Source organism: Monodon monoceros, unplaced genomic scaffold (assembly GCF_005190385.1).
Source record: "Monodon monoceros isolate NGI ecotype Baffin Bay Population unplaced genomic scaffold, NGI_Narwhal_1 Super_Scaffold_18, whole genome shotgun sequence".
Lineage (NCBI taxonomy): Eukaryota > Metazoa > Chordata > Mammalia > Artiodactyla > Monodontidae > Monodon > Monodon monoceros.
Genome location: NW_021703774.1, coordinates 42,865,226 through 42,893,149, shown reverse-complemented (window position 1 = coordinate 42,893,149; position 27,924 = coordinate 42,865,226). Strand labels below are relative to the sequence as shown.

Below are 27,924 nucleotides of genomic sequence, written 5' to 3'. Positions count from 1 at the left end.
TTACTTAACTAATATTGCAATTGGCCAGTTTGGGGCTTCAGCTCATATATGCTTATACACAGAAGAGATGTTCATATTTTATAATACAGGACAGTTTATATTGTACTCCATTAAAAATATACTGATATGAAACAGCTTTGAACATTTTTAAGCACAAGTATAAAATCAAGTTTTCTGTTTTATGTCAACAACTTGTTTACAGTTGATTCTGCCACAGTTTCTGCCTTTGTTTTGCATGGTTATACACACTGCTTTTTTTCTGCAGATATTGATGAATGTGAAAATAGAGACACCTGCCAGCATGAGTGTAAAAATACCTTTGGGAGCTATCAGTGTATCTGCCCGCCTGGCTATCAACTCATGCTCAATGGAAAGACATGTCAAGGTGAGAAAACGTTGGGACATTTATTGCTACAACTTAACGTAAAATGAATATAGTGTGAGAAATGTCTTTTTTTTTTTAATAATTTTTCTTCTAGTTGCTTCCTCTCCTCTCACATTCCCATGGGTCAGACTTATCTATAATCCTTGCTTTTGCAAGCAGGAGAAAGCAATTGAGCAAAGGAAGAGTTGAGAAACACTTTTGGTATGGTCTTACTAGAAGGAGCAAGAATGCCTAAGCCACTTCATATCATATATATATATATTTAAAACTAAATGGAAATAGACCTCTTCAAACATGTTTTCACAGTTCAGCTAAGAAGAAAGGAGAAATGAGAAGAGTGCTCAGTAAATGTACCTCAGTATCAGGTATTATTTTATACTTTGTCTTAGTGATCAGTGGGTAATTGATTAATCCACTCATTCTTTGAGTCAAATGATGAGTGACAATCATGTGACAGAGTTGCAGGATGCAGGAGGTTAAAACAGATGAATAATGTACACTCTCTTCCCTTTATGATCTTAGAGTCTAGTGGAGACAGACATGCAAATAAGTGCCTAATCAACATACAAGGTTGTAGGTTCTATAACTGTTTTAGATAATGTGTAGTGATGGTAGAAAGAAAATCAATCTCAATAGCAAAATTGTTAAACAGAAATGTGAAAGGAGCATTGCATATTGATGAGGTTTAGTATGTTGTAACGTGTCCTTGATCAAAAGAATATGAACTTGTATAAATAGTTAAAATCTTCTAAGAAACCACCTCAATTCCACGGACAAAATCTAAGAATATTATATAGGTCTTAATAAGCCTCTGAATTTTATTAGTTTCTGTCATGTATAAAAGACTTCCCTTCACAAAAGACTTGCTAGGATGCAGCTCATGGAAATGTGTTCCAGAAGCCAAGGCCAGGATGCACAATGGCTTCACCTGAGTTACCATGAGCTTCCACACGCTTACTCAACCCATTCACCCATCACACTCCCTGAGAGCCCCCACTGATCCTGTGGGCTGGAGAAGGAAAATGAACTCAATAATAACCTTTACTCCCATCCATCACTGAAACATTTATGAAGAACTTACCCTTTGAGGAACATCTTACTAAGTTTTGAAATACTGGAAGAACATATGTACATTATAGTTTCATGTTTTTCCAAAACAACTATTATCTCATTTTAATCAGCAGTATAGTTTTTTCAAGAACAATAATTTGTACCCATTCTACAGATGATAAAACTAATTCTCAGAGTGGTTGTGTGAGTCTCAATGTCCTAGAACCATCAAGAGCAAGGGTAGGACTTGATCACAGATCTCACAATGTCAGGAATGGTCCTTTGTCTCTCCTGTGATGCTGTGAACACCAGGGTCATTGTATTGTGGGAGCAGACAGAGATTAGAGCACTTACGTTGTCCATATTTTATAACTTCTCCAGCTCTTCAACCCAAGAATCCTTCTGAAGAGGTAGCAGTGCACAACACTAACATTACACTCCCAGCAGGTGCACCAGGCACCAAGGAAGGAAGGGGGTAGATACGAAGCATTTGGAATAACCAGCCAGACTGCAAACTCCTTAGCTAGATTTTTTTATATATATATATATTTATTTATTTATTTTATTTATTTATTTTTGGCTGCATTGGATCTTTGTTGCCACGCGTGGGCTTTCTCTAGTTGTGGCAAGTGGGGGCTACTCTTCATTGTGGTGCACGGGCTTCTCATTGCAGTGGCTTCTCTTGTTATGGAGCGTGGGCTCTTGGCATGTGGGCTTTAGTAGTTGTGGCACATGGGCTCAGTAGTTGTGGCACACGGGCTTATTTGCTCCGCAGCATGTGGGATCTTCCCAGACTGGGGCTCGAACCCATGTCCCCTGCATTGGCAGGTGGATTCCTAACCACTGCGCCACCAGGGAAGCCCCTTTAGCCAGATTTTTAAGGGTTATATTATGTCATATTCTCATTAGAGGATTTTTTCTCCTGTAAATTATTCCAGTTTGTTTTTTAGTTCGTTGCCCTTGTCACTCCTTCAGTTCAAAACATTTTTCAGCTTTCACTTGTACTCCAGAGAGTGGAAAATAATGTGCACAAATCAGAAACAGGTGTCATTTAAAATGTTTGCAATTTAAATGAGTTATATATTTTTGTGGTTTTAAAAAAAGACACGAGGGACTTCCCTGATGGCACAGTGGTTAAGAATCTGCCTGCCAATGCAGGGGATATGGGTTCGATTCCTGGTCCAGGAGGATACGACATGCTATGGAGCAACTAAGCCCGTGTGCCACAACTACTGAGCCTGCACTCTAGAGCACGAGAGCCACAGCTGCTGAGCCCACGTGCCACACCTACTGAAGCCCGCGCGCCTAGAGCCCGTGTTCTGTGACAAGAGAAGCCACTGCAATGAGAAGCCCGTGCACCACAATGAAGAGTAGCCCCCATTCGCCGCAACTAGAGAAAGCCTGCATGCAGCAACGAAGACCCAATGCAGCCAATAATTAATTAATTAATTTTTTAAAAAGTTGTCTAAGAAAAGACATCAGAGACCACAATTATGACCTTTAAGGAAGTCGTTACTCTAAAGAATAACTTGGAGTCTTTATAGCTTTAGAAAGTGTTTGAGGCATTTATGAGGAACAAAATGCTACTTTTCATTCACAGATAAATTTTTGAATCTTTATACATTAGTGATAGAAACGTCAGTAATAAAAGGGATATTAAAGTGAATTTGACATTGAATGAGGACAAAAACTAGTCTAAAGTGGAAGTCACCAGACTGCAAAATGAAAAACAAAAAACATGACCAATTATAATTTGCCCCAGAAGCAGAGAGGAGAAACTAAAAAATCCGTATGCTAATTTTAAGCACCATTAATCTAATTCTAAAACTGTAAGAACACTACATGTTGGCATTGCATTCGAAATGAGTGTTCTAATCTATCCAAGTTTTTAAGAAGCAATTCATAATGTTTGTCAAGAATCTGAATTACTCTACACCCTCTGTAAGACAAATGTTTCAAGTATGCTTATCCTAAACTACTTTTTTAATGTATCCAGAGCACTTGGTTAAATGCATTCATATGTTCTAAAGCTATTATTGTGAAAGTTTTTCAGCTCATCTTGGTATTCTTTTCTTGTAGCAATAATATTGGTTATGAAATCCCTATACTTTAATTTTTATCATAATAATTTTCTAATAATATTTTATAAAAACCAGACATCACCACACTGTCAGTTAACAGAAGACAGTCTGATTTCTCCATCTTTTCTAGCTTCTTTTTTTAAGACCAATGAGTAAAGTGAATGAACAGAGTGACTAGAGTGAATGCCTACAGGATACTTACTCCTGAGGAGATAGCAGTAGACAGAAGACAAAGGAGGGCTACCTTCCCCAAAGCTCAAATACTTTATGAAAGCTCTTCTATAGGAAGTGTACATTATTATGGAGCTAGAGACAAACACTTTGTATATTAGATCCTCACATCTCTGATAGATTTATTTTCAGCCAATGAAAATCTGTGATAAGGTAGCTCTTCTTATTATGCCTGGACATGTGTCCAGATTCTGGCCTCCAATCACCATTTTCATGGACCCTAGCAGCCCACTGGCCTCCATGTTTCTGCATGAGTTCACTCTAAAAATTAAAGCTAAAATGAAATTTGGAGTATGGATGGGCAGGGAATTTTTTTTAAGGAGAGAAAAGAAGATAAGGTTAATTGAATTTCTTTCACATTTTCCTAAAGGGCTTTTCACTTCATTCTGAGACAATCTCATTTTGTCAAGGAGATGGAGCACTACTGGCAGATAAAATCATAATTAGAAATTGGTTTACAGAGACAAAAGGCAAGATTTAACTGAAATAAAACATGTTTCACTCTGTTCCATTCCTGGAGGAAAACTAGTTCTAATATAAAACGAGTAATAGAAAGCACATTATGTCATTATCAGCACATCTAAGTAACTAAAAAGTCAAGTAAGTGATTTACTCCATATCATTCTAGCTTAATATCTTTTGACTTTGTACAGACTACTGTTAAGTTTAAAGAAACTAATTACATTGTATGTCATTTCCTTAAGAAATGGAATATATTTGGAACCAAATCTAAAAATGATCATTTTTGACACAGAAATGCAAATGGCATTTCTGGACAAGATGGTGGAGTAGATGGATCTTGAGCTCACATCCTCTCAAAAGCACAACAAAATCACAACTAACTGCTCAACAACCACTGATTTAAAAAAAGACTGGAACCTACCAAAAAAGATAGTCTACATCCAAAGACATTACAAATAGAACTACCATACGACCCAGCAATCCCACTACTGGGCATAATACCCTGAGAAAACCATAGTTCAAAAAGAGTCATATACCAAAATGTTCATTGCAGCTCTATTTACAATAGCCAGGACATGGAAGCAACCTAAGTGTCCATCAACAGATGAATGGATAAAGAAGATGTGGCACATATATACAATGGAATATTACTCAGCCAGAAAAGGAAACAAAATTGAGTTATTTGTGGTGAGGTGGATGGACCTAGAGTCTGTCATACAGAGTGAAGTAAGTCAGAAAGAGAAAAACAAATACCGTATGCTAACACATATATATGGAATCTAAGAAAAAAAAAAGGTCATGAAGAACCTAGGGGTAAGACAGGAATAAAGACACAGACCTACTAGAGCATGGACTTGAGGATATGGGGAGGGGGAGGAGTAGGTTGTGACGAGGTGAGAGAGAGGCATGGACATATATACACTACCAAGCATAAAGTGGATAGCTAGTAGGAAGCAGCCACATAGCACAGGGAGATCAGTTAGGTGGTCTGTGACCGCCTAGAGGGGTGGGATAGGGAGGGTGGGAGGGAGGGAGATGCAGGAGGGAAGAGAAATGGGAACATGTGTATATGTATAACTGATTCACTTTGTTATAAGGCAGAAACTAACACACCATTGTAAAGCAATTATACTCCAATAAAGATGTTAAAAAAAAGAAGAAGAAACCCAACGAGATGGTACAAGGGGCTCACTCGCAATATAATCAAACCCTATGACCCCCAGGTGGGCAACCCACAAACTGGAAAACAGTTATATCACAGAAGTTCTCCCACAGGAGTGAGTTCTGAACCCCATGTCAAGCTCCCAGCCTGGGGTTCTGGCATTGGGAGAAGGAGCCCCCAGAGCACTTGATGTTGAAGGCCAGCAGGGCTTGAGTCCAGGAGCTCCACAGGAGTAGGGGAAACAGAGACCCACTCTTGGAGGGTGCATAGAAGGTCTTGTGTACACCATGACCCAGGGCAAAAGCAGTGACTTCATTAGAAGCCTGGGCCAGACCTACCTGCTGGTCCTGGAGGATTTCCTGAGGAGGTAGGGGGCAGCTGTGGCTCACTGTGGGGACAAGGACACCACTGGCAGAGGTACGGGGGATTATTTATTAGCATGAGCTCCCCTAGAGTCTGCCATCTTGGTACCATGATCTGGCCCCACCCAACAGCCTGTAGGCCCCAATGCTGGACACCTCAGGCCAAACAAGCAACAGGGCAGGAACACAGCCCCACACATCAGCAGACAGGCTGCATAAGGACTTCCTGAGCCCACAGCCACCTCTAGACATGCCCTTTGACATGGCCCTACCCACCAGAGGGTCAAGACCCAGCTTCACCCACCAGAAGCAAGAAAACTACAGTCTGGCAGCCTGCAGAACTGAGTCCACAGACACAGATAAGAACCTACCCCAGGACTAGCTGGTTCCTGGCCCTTGGTGACAAGAAGGGAGTGTACTTCTGGGACACATAGGACATCCCATACAGGGAGCCACTTCTCCAAGGTCAAGAAACATAACTAATCTTCCACATACATAAAAATACAAATAGAAATCTAGACAAAACGAGGGAGAGGGGAGTATGTTCCAGACCAAGGAACAAGATAAAACCCCAGAAGAACAACTAAGTGACGTGGAGATAGACAATGTACCTGAGAAAGAGTTCAGAGTAATGATCATAAAGATGATCCAAGAACTCAGGAAAACAATGGATGCACAGAGCAAGAAGTTACAAGAAGTTTTTAACTAAGTTAGAAAATATAAAGAACAACCAAACAGAGTTGAATACAATAACTGAAGTGCAAAACACACTAGAAGGAATCAGTAGCAGAATAAGTGAGGCAGAGAATGGATTAGTGAGCTGGAAGACAGAGTGGTGGAAATTACTGCCACGTAACAGAATAAAGAAAAAAATGAAAAGAAATGAGGATAGTTTAAGAGACCTCTGGGACAACATCAAACGTACCAACATTCACATAGTAGAGGTCCCAGAAGGAGGAGAGAGGGGGGAAAGGGCCTGAGGAGATATAAAGAGATAATAGCCAGAAATTCCCTAACATGGAAAAGGAAGCAGTAACCCATGTCCAGGAAGTGGAGAGAGTACCATATAGGATCAACCAAAGGAGGAACATGCCAAGGCACATAGTAATCAACTGACAAAGAGAAAATATTAAAAGCAACAAGGGAAAAGCAACAAATAACCTCATGGGGCTTCCCTTGTATGTTATCAGCTGATTTTTCAGCAGAAAATCTGGCCAGAAGAGAGTGGTACAATATAAATAAGCTGATGAAAGGGAAAACCCCACAACCTAGGATTCTCTACCCAGCAAGGCTCTCATTCAGATTTTGATGGAGAAATCAAAAGCCTTACAGACAAGCAAAAGCCAAAAGAATTCAGTACCACCAAACCAGCTTTACAACGAATGCTTAGGGAACGTCTCTAGGTGAAAAAGAAAAGATCACAACTAGAAACAAGAAGATTACAAAATGGGAAAGCTCACTGGTAAAGGCAAACCTACAGTAAAGGTAGGAAATCATCCACGTTCAAATATGATATCTAACCCAGTAATCATGAGAAGACAGTAAAAATGCAGGATACTTGAAGTGCACTTGAAATTAAGAGATCAGCAACTTAAAACAATCATGTATATATATAGACAGCTATATGAAAACCTAATGGCAAATGCAAACCAAAAATCTATAATAGATATACACACACACAAACAAAAAAAAATGGAATCCAAATACAATTCTAAAGATAGTCATCAAATCACAAGAGAACAAAAGAGGAAGGGAAGAAAAAACACCTACAAAAACAAATCCAAAAGGATTAACAAAATGGCAGTAAGAACATACATATAACTAATTACCTTAAATGTAAATGGATTCAATGCTCTAACCAAAAGACATGTTTACAAATGGATGAATTGATAGAAAAACAAGACTGGTATATATATAGTCTACAAGAGACCACTTCAGATATAGGGACACATACAGACTGAAAGTGAGGGAATGGAAAAAGGTATTCCATGCAAATGGAAATCAAAAGAAAGCTGCAGTAGCAATACTCATATGAGACAAAAGAGACTTTAAAATAAAGACTGCTAAAAGAGACAAGAACACCACATAATGATCAAGGAATCAATCTAAGAAGAAGAGATAACAATTGTAACTATATTGGGTTGGCCAAAAGTTCTTTCAGGTTTTTCCTTAAGATGGTACAGAAAACCCGAACGAACTTATTGGCCAACCCAATATATGCACCCAACATAGGAGCACCATAATATGTGAGGCAGTTATTAACGGACATAAAAGGAGAAACTGACAGTAGCATAGTAATAGTGGGGGACTTTAACACCCCATTTATATCAATGGACAGATCATCCAGACAGAAAATCAGTAAGGAAACACAGCACTTAAGTGACACATTAGACCAGATGGACTTAATTGATGTTTATAGAGCATTCCATCCAAAAACAGCAGAATACACATTCAAGTTCAAATGGAACATACTCCAGGACTGATCACATTCTGGGCCACAAAGGAAGCTTCAGTAAATTTAAGAAAATTGAAATCATAATCAAGAATCTTTTCTGACCACAATGCTATGAGATTAGGAATCAACTACAAGAAAGAAACTGCAAAAAACACAAACACATGGAGGCTAAACAGTATGCTACTAAACAAACAGATCACTGAAGAAAGTAGAGGAAATCAAAAAATACCTAGAGACAAATGAAAACAAAAACATGACGATCCAAAACCTATGGGACACAGAAAAAGCAGTTCTAAGAGAGAAGTTTATAGCTGTACAAGCTTACCTCAGGAAATAAGAAAAGTCTCAAACAACCTAACCTTACACCTAAAGCAATTACAGAAAGAAGAATAAACAAAACCCAAAGTTAGTAGAAGTAAAGAAATCATAAAGATCAGAGTAAAAATAAATGAAATAGAGATGAAAACAGTAGAAAATATCAGTAAAACTAAAATCTGCTTCTTTAAAAAAGAATGAACCTATGTATATGTATAACTGAATTACTGTGCTATACACCTGAAACTAACATAACATTGTAAATCAATTATACTCCAATAAAATTTTTTTAAATAAAATAAAAATAATTCAAAGTATTAAAGTGAAAATAAAAGCCAGTTCTTTGAAAAGATAAACAAAATTGATAAACCTTCAGACTCATCAAGAAAAAAAGTGAGAGGGCCCAAATCAATAAAATCAGAAACGAACAAGGAGGTGTTACAACTGAAACTACAGAAATACAAAGGACCATACTAAAAGCAACTATATGCCAATAACATGGACAGCCTAGAAAAAAATGGACAAATTCTTAGGAAGGTACAATCTCCCAAGACTGAATCAGGAAGAAATAGGAAATATGAACAGAATAATCACAAGTACTGAAAGTGAAACTGATTAAAATATTTCAAACAAACAAAAGCCCAGGACCAGATGGCTTCACAGGCAAGTTCTATCAAACATTTAGAAAAGAGTTAACACCTATCCTTCTGAAGCTGTTCCAAAAACTTGCAGAGGAAGGAACACTTCCAAACTCATTCAATGAGGCCACCATCACTCTGATAAAAAGACAGGCAAAGATACCACAAAAAAAAAACACAGGCCAATATCACTGATGAACATAGGTGCAAAACTCCTCAAAATACTAGCAAACTAAATCCAACAATACATTAAAAGTATACACCATGATCAAGTGGGATTTACCCCAGGGATGCAAGGATTTTTCAATATCCACAAATCAATCAGTGTGATATACCACAGTAACAAATTGAAGAATAAAAACCATATGATCATCTCAATAGATGCAGAAAAAGCTTTTGATAAAATTCAACATCCATTTATGATTAAAAAAAAAAAACTCTCCAGACAGTGGGCATAGAGGGAACCTACCTCAACATCATAAAGGCCATATATAACAAACCCACAGCTAAAATTATATTCAATGGCGAAAAGCTGAAAGCATTTCCTCTAAGGTCAGGAACAAGACAAGGATATCCACACTCCACTTTTATTCAACATTATTTTGGAAGTCCTAGCCATGGCATTCAGAGAAGAAAAAGAAATAAAAGGAAGCCAGATTGGCAAAGAAGAAGTAAAACTGTCACTATTTGCAGATGACATGATACTATACATAGAAAATCCTAAAGATGCAATGAAAAACTACTAGACCTTAATAAATTCAGTAAAGTTGCTGGATACAAAATACACTGAGATCTTTTGCATTTCTATACACTAACAATGAAAGATCAGAAAGAGAAATTAAGGAAACAATCCCATTTACCATTGCATCAAAAAGAATAAAATACCTAGGAATAAACCTACCTAAGGAAAAAAAAAAAACAACGAAACTTACCTAAGGAGAAAAAAGACCTATACTCTGAAAATTATAAGATGCTGATGAAAGAATCAAAGATAACAAACAGATGGAAAGATATACCATGTTCTTGGATTGGAACAATCAATACTGTCAACATGACTATACTACCCGAGGCAAACTGCAGATTTAATGCAGTCCCTATCAAATTACCAATGGCATTTTTCACAGAACCAGAACAAATAATTCTAAAATTTGTATGGAAACACAAAAGACCCCAAATAGCCAAAGCAATCTTGAGACAGAAAAACAGCTAGAGGAATCAGACTCCCCTACTTCAGACTATACTACGAAGCTACAGTTATCAAAACAGTATGGTACTGGCACAAAAACAAACATAGATCAATGGAACAGGATAGAAAGCCAGGAAATAAACCCACACACCTATGGTAAAGTAATCTACAACAAAGGAGGCAAGACTATACAATAGAGAAAAGACAGCCTGTTCAATAAGTAATGCTGGGAAAGGACAGCTATGTGTAAGAGAATGAAATTAGAACATTCTCTAACACCATGCACAAAAATAAACTCAGAATGGGTTAAAGACCTAAATGTAAAGCCAGATACTATAAAACTCCTAAAGGAAAACATAGGCAGGATATTCTTTGACATACATCATAGCAATATCTTTTTGAATCTGTCTCCTGAGTAATGGAAATAGAAATAAAAATAAAATAAAGTAGGAACAAATGGGACCTCATGAAACTTAAAAGCTTTTGCAGAGCAAAGGAAACCATAAACAAAATGAAAAGACAGCCTACAAAATGGGAGAAAATATTTGTGAATGCTGCTACTGACAGGGATTAATCTCCAAAACATACAAACAGCTCATGATCAAAAAAAAAACAACCCAATCAATAAATGGGCAGAAGCTCTAAATAGACACTTTTCCAAAGAAGACATACAGATAGCCAAAAGGCACATGAAAAGATGCTCATGCCTAATGGTTAGAGAAATGCAAATCAAAACTACAATGAGGTATCATCTCACACTGATCAGAATGGACCTCATCAAAAAGTCTCAAAATAATAAATGCTGGAGAGGGTATGGATAAAACAGAGCCCTTCTACACTGTTGGTTGGAATGTAAATTGATACAGCCACTATGGAGAACAGCACAGAGGTACCTTAAGAAGCTAAAAGTAGAGCTACCATATAATCCTGCTACTTTACTCCTGGGCGTATATCCAGAGGAAACCATAATTCGAAAATATACATGCACCCGAATGTTAACTGCAACACTACTTACAATAGCCAAGACATGGAAGCAATCTAAATGTCCATCGACAGAGGAACGGATAAGGACAATGTGGTATATATATACAATGGAATGTTAGCCATAAAAAGAATGAACTGATGCCATTTGCAGCAACATAGATGGACCTAGAGATTTTCATACTAAATGAAGTCAGAGAATGACAAATATCACATGGTATCATTTACATGTGGAATCTTAAAAAAAATTGAAATATACAAAACAGAAATAGACTAATAGACACAGAAAACAAACTTATGGTTACCAAAGGGGAAAAGGGGGGAGGGCTAAATTAGGAGTTTGGGATTAACATATACACACTACTATATATAAAATAGATAACCAACAAGGAACTACTGTATAGCACAGGGAATTATACTCAGTATTTTATAATAACCTTAAGGGAGAAGAATCTGAAAAAGAATATATATATATATATATGTATGTATAACTGAATCACTTTGCTGTACATCTGAAACTAACACAACATTGTAAATCAACTGTACTTTACTAAAATTTTTTTTTTAAATCTGAATGGAAATTGATTCCCAAAATATTAGCCCACTCTCATACTGCTGGGAATTTTCATGCACTACCAGGGGAATACAGATAGCACAGTTTGAAACTATTGCTCTAAAATACGATTCTTAACTTTGGGGTCTTAATCCTTTAAATTGTGTTGAACTCTATGACTGATAAATTTTCTGGAAGGAGGGTCCAATCTCAGCCTTGCTTTATCTCTCTTGCTTACTCATGCATGTGTACCTACACACTCGCGCACAGAAACGTTTTCATTCACAGATCTCCTGATGCTCAAGTATGGACCTCAAGTTAAGAATCATGGCTTAAAAACACTCATTTTCAGAAAGCTCAAAAATAAGTTTCTTTTAGCTTTATCTTGATGCTTCTTAATTTTGGTGATTTAAGAGTGTTTTTATTTAACAACTTTGTATAGAAAACAAAATAAAGAGCATTTCATTTGCATGTCCCCCCAATATCCTAGGGAGAGATACTTTAGGGAGAGCATCCCACCTGAAACAACTGAGGAGGGCTCCTACACAGTTCAGATTTGATCAAACTTGGATTATGGTTCTTGATCCTGTTTTTTTTTCTTTATTCCATCTCTCTCCACAAGATCTGAATGAACTGTACAGTCTCCCCTATAGTTATAACCTCTTTAATTTCCACTACCCTGCTTCCCACTCAACAATTTGAACTTACAAAAGAAAATACTAGGGAAGGATCAAGGATCACTCATGTTTTGTTTTGTTATTTTGCGGTACGCGAGCCTCTCACTGTTGTGGCCTCTCCCGTTGCGGAGCACAGGCTCCGGACATGGAGGCCCAGCGGCCATGGCTCATGGGCCCAGCCGCTCCGCGGCATGTGGGATCCTCCCGGACCGGGGCACGAACCCACGTCCCCTGCATCGGCAGGTGGACTCTGAACCACTGCGCCACCAGGGAAGCCCGATCACTCATGTTTTAAAGAGATTCTTCACTTTACAGAAAGATTCACAAGTGCCCTTTAAATTTTTAGCTTGTTTTTAGTGAAAAAGTATTATTAGCTTTACAAAACTCAAATGCATTCTGTTTCTAAATATAAAGAAAGAACAGGTTTCTTAGTAGCTTCCCCTCTACTTTTATAGCTCTTATTTTTCAATGTCCCTAAATATAAAGAACATATTTCTTAGTAGCTTCCCTTGTACTTTTATACCTCTTATTTTTCAATGTCTTTTCACATATGTTTAAAAATAATTAGAGTACTCGCTTCGGCAGCACATATACTAAAATTGGAACGATACAGAGAAGATTAGCATGGCCACTGCGCAAAGATGACACACAAATTCATAAAGCGTTCCATATTTTTCTGTCTACAAGAGACCCACTTCAGACCTAGAGACACATACAGACTAAAAGTAAGGGGATGGAGAAAGATATTTCATGCAAATGGAAACCAAAACAAAGCTGGAGTAGCAATTCTCTTATCAGACAAAACAGACTTTAAAATAAAGACTATTAGAAGGACACTACATAATGACCAAGGGATCGATCCAAGAAGAAGATATAACAATTGTAAATATTTATGCACCCAACATAGCACCTCAATACATAAGGCAAATACTAACAGCCATAAAAGGGGAAATCGACAGTAACACATTCATAGTAGGGACTTTAATACCCCACTTTCACCAATGGACAGATCATCCAAAATGAAAACAAAGAAACACAAGCTTTAAATGATACATTAAGCAAGATGGACTTAATTGACATTTATAGGACATTCCATCCAAAAACAACAGAATACACATTTTTCTCAAGTGCTCATGGAACATTCTCCAGGATAGATCATATCTTGGGTCACGAATCAAGCCTTGGTAAATTTAAGAAAATTGAAATTGTATCAAGTATCTTTTCTGACCACAACGCTATGAGACTAGATATCAATTACAGGAAAAGATCTGTAAAAAATACAAACACATGGAGGCTAAACTACTTAATAACGAAGTGATCACTGAAGAAATCAAAGAGGAAATAAAAAAATATCTAGAAACAAATGACAATGGAGACACGACGACCCAGAATCTATCGGATGCAGCAAAAGCAGTCCTAAGAGGGAACTTTATAGCAATATAATCCTACCTTAAGAAACAGGAAACATCTCGAATAAACAACCTAACCTTGCACCTAAAGCAATTAGAGAAAGAAGAATTTAAAAATTCCAAACTTAGCAAAAGGAAAGAAATCATAAAAATCAGATCAGAAATAAATGAAAAAGAAATGAAGGAAACGATAGCAAAGATCAATAAAACTAAAAGCTGGTTCTTTGAGAAGATAAACAAAATTGATAAACCATTAGCCAGACTCATCAAGGAAAAAAGGGAGAAGACTCAAATCAATAGAATTAGAAATGAAAAAGGAGAAGTAACAACTGACACTGCAGAAATACAAAAGATCATGAGAGATTACTACAAGCAACTCTATGCCAATAAAATGGACAACCTGGAAGAAATGGACAAATTCTTAGAAATGCACAACCTGCCAAGACTGAACCAGGAAGAAATAGAAAATATGAACAGACCAATCACAAGCACTGAAATTGAAACGGTGATTAAAAATCTTCCAACAAACAAAAGCCCAGGACCAGATGGCTTCACAGGTGAATTCTATCAAACATTTAGAGAAGAGCTAATACCTATCCTTCTGAAACTCTTCCAAAATATAGCAGAGGGAGGAACACTGCCAAACTCAGTCTACGAGGCCACCATCATCCTGATACCAAAACCAGACAATGATGTCACAAAGAAAACTACAGGCCAATATCACTGATGAACATAGATGCAAAAATCCTCAACAAAATACTAGCAAACAGAATCCAACTGCACATTAAACAGATCATACACCATGATCAAGTGGGGTTTATTCCAGGAATGCAAGGATTCTTCAATATACGCAAATCAATCAACGTGATACACCATATTAACAAATTGAAGGAGAAAAACCATATGATCATCTCAATAGATGCAGAAAAAGCTTTTAACAAAATTCAACACCCATTTATGATAAAAACCGTGCAGAAAGTAGGCATAGAGGGAACTTTCCTCAACATAATAAAGGCCATATATGACAAACCCACAGCCAACATCGTCCTCAATGGTGAAAACTGAAAGCATTTCCACTAAGATCAGGAACAAGACAAGGTTGCCCACTCTCACCACTCTTATTTAACATAGTTTTGGAAGTTTTAGCCACAGCAATCAGAGAAGAAAAGGAAATAAAAGGAATCCAAATTGGAAAAGAAGAAGTAAAGCTGTCACTGTTTGCAGGTGACATGATACTATACATAGAGAATCCTAAAGATACTACCAGAAAACTACTAGAGCTAATCAATGAATTTGGTAAAGTATCAGGATACAAAATTAATGCACAGAAATCTCTGGCATTCCTATACACTAATGATGAAAAATCTGAAAGTCAAATCAAAACACTCCCATTTACTATTGCAACAAAAAAGAATAAAATATCTAGGAATAAACCTACCTAAGGAGACAAAAGACCTGTATGCAGAAAATTATAAGACACTGATGAAAGAAATTAAAGATGATACAAATAGATGGATGTTCCATGTTCTTGGATTGGAAGAATCAACACTGTGAAAATGACTCTACCATCCAAAGCAATCTACAGATTCAGTGCAATCCCTATCAAACTACCACTGGCATTTTTCACAGAACTAGAACAAAAAATTTCACAATTTGTATGGAAACACAAAAGACCCCGAATAGCCAAAGCAATCCTGAGAACGAAAAACGGAGCTGGAGGAATCAGGCTCCCTGACTTCAGACTATACTACAAAGCTACAGTAATCCAGACAGTATGGTACTGGCACAAAAGCAGAAAGACAGATCAATGGGACAGGATAGAAAGCCCAGAGATAAATCCACACACATATGGTCACCTTATCTTTGATAAAGGAGGCAGGAATGTACAGTGGAGAAAGGACAGCCTCTTCAATAAGTGGTGCTGGGAAAACTGGACAGCTACATGTAAAAGAATGAAATTAGAACACTCCCTAACACCATACACAAAAATAAACTCAAAATGGATTCGAAACCTAAATGTAAGGCCAGAAACTATCAACCTCTTAAAGTAAAACATAGGCAGAACACTCTATGACATAAATCACAGCAAGATCCTTTTTGACCCACCTCCTAGAGAAATGGAAATAAAAACAAAAATAAACAAATGGGACCTAATGAAACTTCAAAGCTTTTGCACAGTAAAGGAAACCATAAACAAGACCAAAAGACAACCCTCAGAATGGGAGAAAATATTTGCAAATGAAGCAACTGACAAAGGATTAATCTCCAAAATTTATAAGCAGCTCATGCAGCTCAATAACAAAAAAACAAACAACCCAATCCAAAAATGGGCAGAAGACCTAAATAGACATTTCTTCAAAGAAGATATACAGACTGTCAACAAACACATGAAAGAATGCTCAACATCATTAATCATTAGAGAAATGCAAATCAAAACTACGATGAGATATCATCTCACACCAGTCAGAATGGTCATCATCAAATAATCTAGAAACAATAAATGCTGGAGAGGGTGTGGAGAAAAGGGAGCCCCCTTGCACTGCTGGTGGGAATGTAAATTGATACAGCCACTGTGGAGAACACTATGGAGGTTCCTTAAAAAACTACAAACAGAACTACCATATGACCCAGCAATCCCACTATTGGGCATATACCCTGAGAAAACCATAATTCAAAAAGAGTCATGTACCAAAATGTTCATTGCAGCTCTATTTACAATAGCCCAGAGATGGAAACAACCTAAGTGTCCATCAACAGATGAATGGATAAAGAAGATGTGGCACATATATACAATGGAATATTACTTAGCCATAAAAAGAAACGAAATTGAGCTATCTGTAATGAGGTGGATAGACCTAGAGTCTGTCATACAGAGTGAAGTAAGTCAGAAAGAGAGAGACAAATACCATATGCTAACACATATATATGGAATTAAAAAAAAAATGTCATGAAGAACCTAGGGGTAAGACAGGAACAAAGACACAGACCTACTAGAGAATGGACTTGAGGATATGGGGAGCGGGAAGGGTAAGCTGTGACAAAGCGAGAGAGAGGCATGGACATATATATACTACGAAACGTAAGGTAGATAGCTAGTGGGAAGCAGCCGCATAGCACAGGGAGATCAGCTCGGTTCTTTGTGACCGCCTGGAGGGGTGGGTTAGGGAGGGTCAGAGGGCGGGAGACGCAAGAGGGAAGAGATATGGGAACATAACATATGTATATATAAAACTGATTCATATTGTCTTAAAGCAGAAACTAACACACCATTGTAAAGCAATTATACTCCAATAAAGATGTTAAAAGAAAAAAAACTTAGAGGAGTCTGGGAAATAGCACAGCAGGAATCAGGATCCCCACTTGGTGGGTGAAGAAGCTTAAGTGCAGCTACCAAGTTCATTCATGGCGAGGAGAAAGCTAGTGCTCAACGTTCCAGTCCAGTATCCACAATGCCTGCCCTGATGGTGTGTTGTGACCCGAGTTCCTGATGGTGCATGTTCCTTGTGCTATTGTAGATGTTGATGAGTGTCTGGAGCAGAATGTGCACTGTGGGCCGAATCGCATGTGCTTCAATATGAGAGGAAGTTACCAGTGCATCCAGACGCCCTGTCCACCTGACTACCAACGGGATCCTGTGTCAGGGTATGTCTTGCCTTCTCTTCCCGGACATGCTTTTGAAAATCCTTCTTCCTCTCTCTCCTTGACCAACAACCCCTGTCTGCCGTCATGTTTCACTCACAGGAAGTCAATAGCCCCCCAGGGGATAGAGAGTTACGATGTGTTCCTTCTTCAGTGAACTGGCAAAAAATGAGCTCATCCTGCAGCAGCCACTGCAGCTGAAACCATCACTTTGGGCTGCAGGGTTTCTTGGAGCATGTCTCCCCAGCATGTAATCCACCAAGCAACATCTAGAATTCTGCCTCAGCAGGAAACATTTTATAGGGTGATAGAGCCTGCTTTTCTTTGAAATTGTCTCATTTCCGTTGGTGTTGCCTCAGGGTTTTCAGGGCTCTCAGACGTTAGAGCGCTCCAAGAAGTATCATGGCTGTTATGGTGATGAGTCAACATGACTCCATGAGAGCGTGGAGGAGAGCAAAGATGAGTCAGTGGTCTGTCCATTTACATCTCATCTTGCTTACGTATCCTGCTGTCTGAAACACTGTCTTTTCTGGGTCCTGAATAAACCACTCTTCTATTTTCTCCCTCCCCTTACAGAAATGTTGTATTCTGTTTAGGTACCAAGTTAGTGGGGTGCTTGGAAAATGAGATAATAGCCATAATGAATAGGCTCCACTAATAAGGTGGTTCTGAAACCAAATGCTGGTTGGATCTCACACTTTGTTTTCCTCTCAGCGGTGACTACCATGTTACTGTAACATGGTCAAGTGTGGACTGGCCAGGATCCATCAAAAACCTATTTGTAATCTGTCTGAGGGTAATAGGAAGGAAAGGGAAAAAATTAAAAGTGCAGACTTAGGATACTTTTAAAAATACTATGACTGAAGAATCCCTATCTTCAGAACATGATCCTTTGTACTTTTTTTTTTTTAGTTTTACTCTTTATTACCAGTGATTTCTGGCAGACAATTTAAAAGTCATGATGACTCAAAAACAACCACTGTGGGCCCTGGAAAAAGAAAATATAATATTTTTAATCTAAAATCATGTGGAAGGCAAATACAGAAGGAAGTTTTTTTTCAGGAGTCCTAATTGACCTTTTATTATTTTTAGAAAAGTAAACCAAATATCAATATATTCTATTTCCGCTTTCAAATAGTCTTAGGGTAGATGTTAAAATTTTAAAATCATTTACATTCTTCTCTTTAAGAAGTCCTTGTTTCCAATATATGTGCAGATGCTTCTCTTTCCAAAACTGACTTTTCATTTTAAAGGCAATCTTGTGGTACTCATACTTTTTTCAATGGTTCAAAAGCTTCTGATTTTAATAGAGCTGAGAAAGAGATATATGACTCCAGACCAGCACACTCTCCTCACCATCTGGCATCTGGTTTCCGTTAATGACACAGAACATGGGGTGAGCCTTAGTGCTTTGCAGTCAGACTGTCTCCTGCCTTTAATGCCCAAAAGTTGTCATGGATCACGATCACCTGCATCATGCTTTCTCCTGCTTCCAAGCCAAGATAACTGTATACATTTCATGTGTTTGTTGTCCTCAGGTTCTGCCTCAAGAACTGTCCACCCAATGATTTGGAATGTGCCTTGAGCCCGTATGCCTTGGAATACAAACTTGTCTCCCTCCCATTTGGAATAGACGCCAATCAGGATTTGATCCGGCTGGTTGCATACACACAGGATGGAGTGATGCATCCCAGGACAACTTTCCTCATGATAGATGAGGAACAGACTGTTCCTTTTGCCTTAAGGGATGAAAACCTTAAAGGAGTGGTGTACACAACACGACCTCTACGAGAACCAGAGACCTACCGCATGAGGGTTCAAGCCTTATCCTACAGTGCCAACGGGACCATTGACTATCAGACCACATTCATAGTTTATATAGCTGTGTCTGCCTATCCATACTAAGCAGCTCTCCAAAGCCTAATCCACATAATTAAACTGCATATATCATGGGAATCAAGTTCTCTTCCAGATTACTGTCTCCTGAGCAGTTGCAATCTTGGCAACTTGAAAATGGTGCTATGCTCTTTTGTGTGCCTTCCTTGGTACTGCTGAGGTATTTTCATCATCCCACCATGGTCATATCTTTTGGTAAGGTCTAGAAAAGTCCCTTAGTATTTTCTTTATTTATTACACTGGAGCAGATACTTCGCAAAGATTATTCTGAACATCTAACAGGACCCATCAGTGATGTGTTATAGTAACATAGTAGCTAAGATAATTTCCTGTAAAAAAAAGAAAAAAAAAAGCCAAGTGGATTTAAGCATTTAACCATTTTTAGAATAATAAAACTGGTTGCTATGTGTTTTGATCAAAGCTTACCGAGTAACTTATGAAGATGCTTTTTTTATGTATTAATACTTTATAATAGGACTTACATACTTATGTTCACTTAGGAAAGAAATACCACTCATTGTAGAAATATAGTACAGCTTCTAGAAAGTTTTGTTACCAAATGATGCTCACCTTGATTGAACATCCAAAATGAGGAGATTATTTTCAGTGACTTTGTGGAACCAGCTGAACCAGTTAGGATAACAGGAAAAAATATTTTTGTCCTCAGTGATTATTTATGGTATGGATCTTTGCTCTAACATTTTTGACATGGCCTTCCATTCAGTTAGCGCCATAACTTTTTTTTTTTAAGTCTTTATTGAATTTGTTACAATACTGCTTCTGTTTTATGTCTTGGTTTTTGGCCATGAGACATGTGGGATCTTAGCTCCCCAACCAGGGATTGAACCCACACCCCCTGCATTGGAAGGCAAAGTCCTAACCACTGGACTGCCAGGGAAGTCCCATCTCCATAACTTTTACGTTCTAGACTTTTTAAATTTTCCTGTCAATTGGAAACAATTTTTTTTAAATACAGGTGGGACAGTTTTGTTTTTCTTGAAAATCTTGTATGTTCAAATTAGCATAAACGTTAAACGTCAATACACTGTAAATGGTGGTAACAGACTCTGGAAGCAATTGGCAGGATGTATTCTATTTTTATGAAGTGTACATATATTTCCTTCGTGTGTATTTTCTATATAATATCTTGATGGACTCTTTTATAAAGTTATTTTATAAAAAAATAACATTGTTACAGTAAAACCTGCCTCAATAAAATTTTCACATCCTTTTTCTTAACGTTTTTGAAAACCTAAAATTTGTTTCCTTATAGCTAAAGTATTAAAGTTTATAGACGCACATACATATATGTGTATGTCATACATATCATAATTTAATCATCACAGCTCTTGAGATAGTATTATTCACATTTTATATGTCAGGATCCTAGGATTCAGATAACTTATGTAACTTCCTTAAGACAACACAGCTAATTAGTCACAAAAATGTCATACCTTCTACCTCCCATGACTCCACGTTAAAGAGTATCTCCATTTCATGACAGTTTTCTCACCTAGCTAAACAGTTTTGTATCACACAATGTGACTTCATCTACCTGTGATAGGTAATAAGCTAGCAAAGGTCTGATCATGGCCTATGATTGAAGAATGTTTACCTAGCTCACATTATTCAAAGAAACCTGGAGAAATCATCTAGTCCACAGCCAGGCAGTCAGGAGGGTGATTATCTAAATCAATGTTTGCCAAAGAATATTCTACAGAATAGCCCAGGTAAGGTACTTTGAGTCAACTGAGTTCCAATATCAAGAAGTTTGTGAAACACTATATATCATGTCCTCCTATTAAATATTTACTATGAGTACTGATACTTAAATAATCTTAGAAATTCAGTAGTAAACAAATTTAAATTGTTCAAGTCCACAATTACCAAAATATTTAATCACAAACATTTGTCCCCAATATATTGTAATATATCACTGAACATTTGGAGAATGCTGGTTTAATATAATCAAGATATCTGCTCAACTCCTTAGTCCCTAGAAAGGATACTTTACAGCCTACTTTGGTAAACAATTCCAGCACATGACTTTGACCATTGAGCTTCTTCTTAATTGAACCACACTGACTTTAACACCCCACTTACATCAATGGAGAGATCATCCAGACAGAAAATCAATAAGGAAACACAGGCCTTAAATGATACATTAGACCAGATGGACTTGATATTTATAGAGCTTTCCATGGAAAAGCAGAATACACATTTTTTTCAAGTGCACATGGAACATTCTCCAGGATAGATCACATGCTGGGCCAGAAAGCAAACCTCCGTAAAGTTAAGAAAATTGATATCTTATCAAGCATCTTTTCCGACCACAACGCTATTATTAGACATCAACTACAGTAAGTCCCCTACATGCAAATGAGTTCCATTCCAAAAGCGTGTCCACAAGTCCAATTTGTTCGTAAGTCCAACAAAGATAGCCTAGGTACCCAACTAACACAATCAGCTATATAGTAATGTACTGTAACAGGTTTATAATACTTTTCTTACAAATAATACATAAAAAAACACAAAAAAACAAAACACTTTTAATCTTACAGTACCTTTAAAACTACAGTAATACAACAGATGGCATACAGGGGCCAGCATCGAGTGAACAGGCAAGAAGAGTTACTGGAGGCAGGAGAGGAGGTGGGAAATGGTAGAGCTGAAGGATCATCAGCAATAGGAGATGGAGAGCAAAGGGCAAGCTGCAATTTCACTCAAGCCTGACATCAATGGTGCAGGTTTTGGTTCCTTGCTGGATTCAATTTACCCTCTTGAAAAAAACCATCCAGTGATGTCTGGGTAGTAGCTCTTTTTTTCTCATCACAGATGACATGGTAGCCCTGGTTTACATTCTGGATGGCTGCTGCAACCTTCATGTATTGTTCTACATCCGGGTCCTGTGCCTCAAAAACTAACAGTGCCTCCTCAAATAAAGAAAATTCCCTTGCCATTTTCTGCACTGTGAATCTCTTCAGTTACTTCTTTCTCTTGTCTCTCTTCATCCTTTCTCCGGGCCTCCAATTCCTGGCACTTCTTAGCAGGACCAGTTACATCACTACTGCTTTTACGATTGCTTCTGGACATCCCAGGCTTGAAATAAAGATACTGTGCTACTGTACTCTATGGAGCACTGTAAAGTACACAAAAGCACAGCCACTTGTAGAGGAAGCATGCACATGACAGTGTACGCCAGACATGTGAACTAACTTACATGACTGGACATACAAATGCACGTTCACATATTTGAAAGTTCACAACTTAGGCTTCCGGAAGATGGCAGAAGAGTGAGACGCAGAGATCACCTTCCTCCCCACAGATACACCAGAAATACATCTACACGTGGAACAACTCCTACAGAATACCTACTGAACGCTGGCAGAAGAACTCAGACATCCCAAAAGGTAAGAAACTCCCCACGTACATGAGTAGGGCAAAAGAAAAAAGAATAAACAGAGACAAAAGGACAGGGATGGGACCTGCACCAGTGGGAGGGAGCTGTGAAGGAGGAAAGGTTTCCACACACTAGGAAGCCGCTTCGCGGGCGGAGACTGCGGGTGGCAGAGGGGGAAAGCTTCGGAGCCACGGAGGAGAGCAAGCAACAGGGGTGCGGAGGGCAAAGCGGAGAGATTCCCGCACACAAGATCAGGGCCAACCGGCCCTCACCAGCCCGAGAGGCTTGTCTGCTCACCCGCCGGGGCGGGCGGGGCTGGGAGCTGAGGCTTGGGCTTCGGTCGGAGAGCAGGGAGAGGACTGGGGTTGGCAGGGTGAACACAGCCTGGAGGGGGCTAGTGCACCACAGCTAATCGGGAGGGAGTCCGGGGAAAAGTCTGGACTTGCCGAAGAGGCAAGAGACTTTTTCTTCCCTCTTTGTTTCCTGGTGCGCGAGGAAAGGGGATTATGAGCGCTGCTTAAAGGAGCTCCAGAGACGGGCGCGAGCTGCGGCTAAAAGCGCGGACCCCAGAGACAGGCATGAGACGCTAAGGCTGCTGCTGCCGCCACCAAGAAGCCTGTGTGCGAGCACAGGTCACTATCCACACCTCCCTTCCGGGGAGCCTGTGCAGCCCGCCACAGCCAGAGTCCTGGGATCCAGGGACAACTTCCCCGGAAGAACGCACGGCACGCCTCAGGCTGGTGCAACGTCCCGCCGGTCTCTGCCGCCGCAGGCCCGCCCCGCACTCCGTACCCCTCCCTCCCCGCGGCCTGAGTGAGCCAGAGTCCCCGAAGCACCTGCTCCTTTAACCCCGTCCTGTCTGAGCGAAGAAGAGACACCCTCCGGCGACACACATGCAGAGGCGGGGCCAAATCCAAAGCTGAGCCCTGGGAGCTGTGAGAACAAAGAAGAGAAAAGGAAATCTCTCCCAGCAGCCTCAGAAGCAGTGGATTAAAGCTTCACAATCAACTTGATGTACCTGCATCTGTGGAATACATGAATAGACAACGAATCATCGAAATTGAGGAGGTGGACTTTGAGAGCAACATTTATGATTTTTTCCCCTTTTCCTCTTTTTGTGTGTATGTGTATACTTCTGTGTGAGATTTTGTCTGAATAGCTTCGCTTCCACCATTTGTGCTAGGGTTCTATCCGTCCGTTTTGTTTTTTTAATTTTTCTTTCTTAGTAATTTTTATTTTAATAACTTTATTTTATCTTACTTTATTTTATTTTACTTTGTCTTTCTTTTTTCCTTCTTTCCCTCCTTCCTTCTCTCCTTTCTTCCTTCCTTCCTCCCTCCTTCCTTTCTTTCTTTTCTTTCTTTTCTTTCTTTCTACTTCTACTAATTCTTTCTTTCTACTTTTTCTCCCTTTTATTCTGAGCTGTGTGGATGAAAGGCTCTTGGTGCTGCAGCCAGGAGTCAGTGCTCTGCCTCTGAGGTGGGAGAGCCAACTTCAGAACACTGGTCCACAAGAGACCTCCCAGCTCCACATAATATCAAACAGCGAAAATCTCCCAGAGATCTCCATCTCAACACCAGCAACCAGCTCCACTCAACGACCAGCAAGCTACAGTGCTGGACACCCTATGCCAAACAACTAGCAAGACAGGAACACAACCCCACCCATTAGCAGAGAGGCTGCCTAAAATCATAATAACTCCACAGACACCCCAAAACACACCAACAGAGGTGGACTTGCCCCCCAGAAAGACAAGATCCAGCCTCATCCACCAGAATACAGGCACTAGTCCCCTCCACCAGGAAGCCTACACAACCCACTGAACCAACCTTAGCCACTGGGGACAGACACAAAAAAACAACGGGAACTGAGAACCTGTAGCCTGCAAAAAGGAGACCCCAAACAGTAAGATAAGCAAAGCGAGAAGACAGAAAAATACACAGCAGTTGAAGGAGAAAGATAAAAACCCACCAGATCTAACAAATGAAGAAGAAATAGGCAGTCTACCTGAAAAAGAATTCAGAATAATGATAGTAAAGATGATCCAAAATCTTAGAAATAGAATAGACAAAATGCAAGAAACATTTAACAAGGACCTAGAAGAACTAAAGATGAAACAAGCAATGATGAACAACACAATAAATGAAATTAAAAATACTCTAGATGGGATGAATAGCAGAATAATTGAGGCTGAAGAACGGATAAGTGACCTGGAAGATAAAATAGTGAAAATAACTACAGCAGAGCAGAATAAAGAAAAAAGAATGAAAAGAACTGAGGACAGTCTCAGAGACCTCTGAGACAACATTAAACGCACCAACATTCGAATTATAGGGGTTCCAGAAGAAGAAGAGAAAAAGAAAGGGACTGAGAAAATATTTGAAGAGATTATAGTTGAAAACTTCCCTAATATGGGAAAGGAAAGAGTTAATCAACTCCAGGAAGCACAGAGAGTCCCATACAGGATAAATCCAAGGAGAAATATGCCAAGACACATATTAATCAAACTATCAAAAATTAAATACAAAGAAAACATATTAAGAGCAGCAAGGGAAAAACAACAAATAACACACAAGGGAATCCCCGTAAGGTTAACTGCTGATCTTTCAGCAGAAACTCTGCAAGCCAGAAGGGACTGGCAGAACATATTTAAAGTGATGAAGGAGAAAAACCTGCAACCAAGATTACTCTACCCAGCAAGGATTTCATTCAGATTTGATGGAGAAATTAAAACCTTTACAGACAAGCAAAAGCTGAGAGAGTTCAGCACCACCAACCCAGCTTTACAACAAATGCTAAAGGAACTTCTCTAGGCAAGAAACACAAGAGAAGGAAAAGACCTACAATAACGAACCCAAAACAATTAAGAACATGGGAATAGGAACATACATATTGATAATTACCTTAAATGTAAATGGACTAAATGCTCCCACCAAAAGACACAGATTGGCCGAATGGATACAAAAATGAGACCCATATATACACTGTCTACAAGAGACCCACCTCAGACCTAGAGACACATACAGACTGAAAGTAAGGGAATGGAAAAAGATATTCCATGCAAATGGAAACCAAAAGAAAGCTGGAGTAGCAATTCTCATAGCAGACAAAATAGACTTTAAAATAAAGACTATTAGAACAGACAAAGAAGGACACTACATAATGATCAAGGGATCGATTCAAGAAGAAGATAACAATTGTAAATATTTATGCACCCACCATAGGAGCACCTCAATACATAAGGCAAATACTAACATCCATAAAAGGGGAAATCGACAGTAACACATTCATAGTAGGGGACTTTAACACCCCACTTTCACCAATGGACAGATCATCCAAAATGAAAATAAATAAGGAAACACAAGCTTTAAATGATACATTAAACAAGATGGACTTAATTGATATTTATAGGACATTCCATCCAAAAACAACAGAATACACATTTTTCTCAAGTGCTCATGGAACATTATCCAGGATACAGCATATCTTGGGTCACAAATCAAGCCTTGGTAAATTTAAGAAAATTGAAATTGTATCAAGTATCTTTTCTGACCACAACGCTATGAGACTAGATAACACTTACAGGAAAAGATCTGTAAAAATACAAACACATGGAGGCTAAACAATACACTATTTAATTATGAAATGATCACTGAAGAAATCAAAGAGGAAATAAAAAAATATCTAGAAACAAATGACAATGGAGACACAACGACCCAAAACCTATGGGATGCAGCAAAAGCAGTTCTAAGAGGGAACTTTATAGCAATACAATCCTACCTTAAGAAACATCTCGAATAAACAACCTAACCTTGCACCTAAAGCAATTAGAGAAAGAAGAACAAAAAATCCCCAAAGTTAGCAGAAGGAAAGAAATCATAAAAATCAGATCAGAAATAAATGAAAAAGAAATGAAGGAAACGATAGCAAAGATCGATAAAACTAAAGCTGGTTCTTTGAGAAGATAAACAAAATTGATAAACCATTAGCCAGACTCATCAAGAAAAAAAGGGAGAAGACTCAAATCAATAGAATTAGAAATGAAAAAGGAGAAGTAACAACTGACACTGCAGAAATACAAAAGATCATGAGAGATTACTACAAGCAACTCTATGCCAATAAAATGGACAACCTGGAAGAAATGGACAAATTCTTAGAAAGGTATAAACTTCCAAGACTGAACCAGGAAGAAACAGAAAATATGACAGCCCAATCACAAGTAATGAATTTGAAACTGTGATTAAAAATCTTCCAACAAACAAAAGCCCAGGACCAGATGGCTTCACAGGTGAATTCTATCAAACATTTAGAGAAGAGCTAACACCCATCCTTCTGAAACTCTTCCAAAATATAGCAGAGGGAGGAACACTCCCAAACTCATTCTACGAGGCCACTATCACCTTGATACCAAAACCAGACAATGATGTCACAAAGAAAGAAAACTACAGGCCAATATCGCTGATGAACATAGATGCAAAAATCCTCAACAAAATACTAGCAAACAGACTCCAACAGCGCATTAAAAGGATCATATACCATGATCAAGTGGGATTTATTCCAAGAATGCAAGGATTCTTCAATATATGCAAATCAATCAATGTGATACACCATATTAACAAATTGAAGGAGAAAAACCATATGATCATCTCAATAGATGCAGGGAAAGCCTTTAACAAAATTCAACACCCATTTGTGATAAAAACACTGCAGAAAGTAGGCATAGAGGAAACTTTCCTCAACATGATAAAGGCCATATATGACAAACCCACAGCCAACATTGTCCTCAATGGTGAAAAACTGAAAGCAGTTCCACTAAGATCAGGAACAAGACAAGGTTGCCCACTCTCACCACTCTTATTCAACATAGTTTTGGAAGTTTTAGCCACAGCAAGCAGAGAAGAAAAGGAAATAAAAGGAATCCAAACCAGAAAAGAAGAAGTAAAGCTGTCACTGTTTGCAGATGACATGATACTCTCCATACAGAATCCTAAAGATGCTACCAGAAAACTACTAGAGCTAATCAATGAATTTGGTAGAGTAGC

At 38.6% G+C, this 27,924-nt stretch overlaps 1 protein-coding gene and 1 non-coding gene across 2 annotated transcripts in view; both read left to right on the top strand.

Moving 5' to 3' along the window:
- Nucleotides 1-20,705, top strand: part of HMCN1 (hemicentin 1) — a 508,266-nt gene extending 487,561 nt beyond the window's left edge. The window contains exons 100-102 of the mRNA XM_029226849.1: nucleotides 266-385; nucleotides 17,463-17,589; nucleotides 19,125-20,705. Of these exons, the coding sequence (XP_029082682.1) occupies nucleotides 266-385; nucleotides 17,463-17,589; nucleotides 19,125-19,491 (614 nt within the window). The 3' untranslated portion in view covers nucleotides 19,492-20,705. The remainder of the gene's footprint in view (nucleotides 1-265; nucleotides 386-17,462; nucleotides 17,590-19,124) is intronic.
- Nucleotides 13,108-13,214, top strand: LOC114900059. The gene has a single exon (XR_003794686.1). It is a non-coding gene; the product is annotated as a U6 spliceosomal RNA (small nuclear RNA).
- Nucleotides 20,706-27,924: the final 7,219 nt, after the last annotated feature.